Below are 2,628 nucleotides of genomic sequence, written 5' to 3' on the forward strand. Positions count from 1 at the left end.
AGTGATAAGAAATACTCATTCTATAATGTTAAAATTTCATGTTCGACCACCCGGTCGAAAATTTCTGGCGCCGCCCCTGTTTGTATGAACTTTCCAACCTGATCATTACCAATGCGTACTTAGAGATCGGTTAGTTGAACTCTCCAGCCTAATTATTGCCTATTTTTGTGGGAGCAGGAAAAGGTTTACAATTACAATTACAATATCGAACTCATAGCCTGTGCTCTGGGTGGTAAAGGCAGCCAGAGGGATGGTGCTGATCACATCACCCCCACCTTTGGCCGTGACCAACCACTATACGCCCACATACTAGAAATGGTCTTGAGCCTTTCGGACAGGGCTTGAATGGCTGGCGGAAGTCCCTACATGTCCCTTCCCGTTAGATTTGACAACATGGTACTTCGATAAGAAGAACTTGGCAACCTTGCTAGGAGGAGTCGCTCTTCCGGCCATTTTGTTGCAACGTGGATGGGAAGCGTCATCTTTCTACTCTTGTGAAGGTGAAGTTTTGTCCCTTTTTTGAACGGCTGGTTACAAAATGGTGAAGATGGACCCTGACGTAAGTATAAATGTTGAACTTATCTTTGATTTTAAGACCAATGAACTTCAAAAGTGATACTTATGTTTAAGATAATGCATAATATTTTCTCGTTCTTCATGCTCCCGCTACCGGTCGATTGAGAGCGTGGCATTTTTTTTTTATTGCATACTCGCTCTTGAAATTGTGAAAATACTTATTTTCAGTAACTTACAATGTAAGGAATTTCATTTCGGAAATTAATAACAATTGCAACGTCAGTGTATTTTTTATTTCAATGATTATAATAAGGAGTAGTATTGCTTTCAGCTCAACTATGTTATTTCTTCTCTCGTATTTTGTACAAATTTTCTTTATTTTTTGTTTAAAAATCATTAAAACTGAATTAGTTGTGCATATTTTTGCAATGGCAATCATATTTGGCGAGATTGACCAACAGAACGGCAGACTGTAATACTCCCAATCATGGTTAAGGCACTTGAGAGATTTTTTTTTTTTAATGGGATATGAACCCTAGAAAACTAACGTGTCCTGTGCCAGACGTTAAAGTTAACCATTCGTCTGCTAGACTACTGATTTCTAAAGTATTAAAACTAAACGAAAATTTTCCAAAATAAACTATTTACCACAAATATTAGGGTAACTATTTTTTTCAAATTATCATAGCAGAAAGACTAATTATCGTAGAATTTTGGAAATCATTTTGTTAACTGTTCAATTTTTCCCCCCCCCCCCCCCAGTTTATCCTAGCAGGAAAACTAATTATCGTAGGATTTTGGAAATCATTGTTACATGAAATTAGAACCTTTCTTAAAGTAATGAGCACTGTTTGGATTTCAAAAAAGTTATTGGTTAAATCCGGGAAACGTCTGTAACTCGTTTATTCTGTAATTTTTGACATTCATACTCTATTCTTTATTGCGAAAGATTGTTTAACAAAGGATTTCGCTTCTTTTAATGAAATTAGTATCTATTGTCGACATATCGAGGAATTATTGTTCGTTCTTATATAGCCCCAAAAGTCATTCACGATAGCCCCACGCACCATCACGATTAGGTTAAGTTGCTTTAGTTTGGGCAATATAGTGAAAAAAACTGTGTGTTTGGAAACGCTTCCCGGGGATTGTGTCATCAGATGCTCGCAACATCAAGTACATGGATGGAAATGCAAGCAACAGCTTTCGTGCATCGGACGGACATTATCAAGCAACAGCTTTTGTGCATCGGACGGACATTATTATAGAAAAATACATGAATTAGCTGCCAAATACATTGAAAAAGGCGAGAAAACACTTCTACGACCTTCCGAAATTCCACAGAAACTCAATTCTGTAAGTACTTTTTTCTGTAAATTTGAAGAAATCAGTTTCCTGGCTTTGACATTTTTACCAAGTTATTTAATTTGAAAAAAAAAATTACCTTACGCAAACATGCGTTCCTCCCATGGACATTCTATTTCCCATTTAGAAACAACTGTAAGTGTTGTAGACTAGTGGGAATTAATGTAGAAGTAAATTGAAACCTTAGTAGAATGCATTTTGGGAGTTTATTTTAATGCTAATAACCAAACCTGGCCTGCCTAACATAACTACGAAAGCATATATTGGACAAAATCTTAAGTAATCGCTAAAACTCTGCAGTATGTGTTAACAGAAGTAAATCTAAATGGAACCATGTTTAAATTGCATTCGTAGCATGATGAAATCTGAATAAAACAAAAGGAACTTGGGGCCATCATTTTCATACAAAATTTAAACCTTCCATCCATAAAGTAATGAGCACTGTTTGGACTCGAAAAAAGTTTATATTGAAAAAAAAAAAGATTAAAACTCCGCAGCATGTGTTAACAGATGTAAATCGAAATCGCATTAAAACAAATGGAACTTGGGCCAAAGTTAGTATTTACTTCCAAAATACATGATTATCATGGCAGGAATGCGAAATTACATATTTATAATTCTGGGTGTGCACTCAAAACAACACTTTGGTGTTCGCCACACATGGCTTTGGAGCAACGGCAGTAGGAGAATCTGGTCATCCAAATGTTGCTTGAGGAACAGAATGTAACAATTTTTCTTCGTTGTTGTTGT

General features: G+C 36.1%; 1 protein-coding gene across 3 annotated transcripts in view; it reads left to right on the forward strand.

The window, feature by feature from the left end:
• Window positions 1-433: 433 nt before the first annotated feature.
• Window positions 434-2,628, forward strand: part of Hrb87F (Heterogeneous nuclear ribonucleoprotein at 87F) — a 53,844-nt gene continuing 51,649 nt past the window's right edge. For all 3 annotated transcript variants that reach the window (XM_083128145.1, XM_083128134.1, XM_083128155.1), the window contains exon 1: window positions 434-559. In XM_083128145.1, the coding sequence (XP_082984271.1) occupies window positions 539-559 (21 nt within the window). In that variant the 5' untranslated portion in view covers window positions 434-538. The remainder of the gene's footprint in view (window positions 560-2,628) is intronic.

This window comes from Lepisma saccharinum, chromosome 1 (genome assembly GCF_977018435.1).
Source record: "Lepisma saccharinum chromosome 1, izLepSacc3.1, whole genome shotgun sequence".
NCBI classification, from domain to species: domain Eukaryota; kingdom Metazoa; phylum Arthropoda; class Insecta; order Zygentoma; family Lepismatidae; genus Lepisma; species Lepisma saccharinum.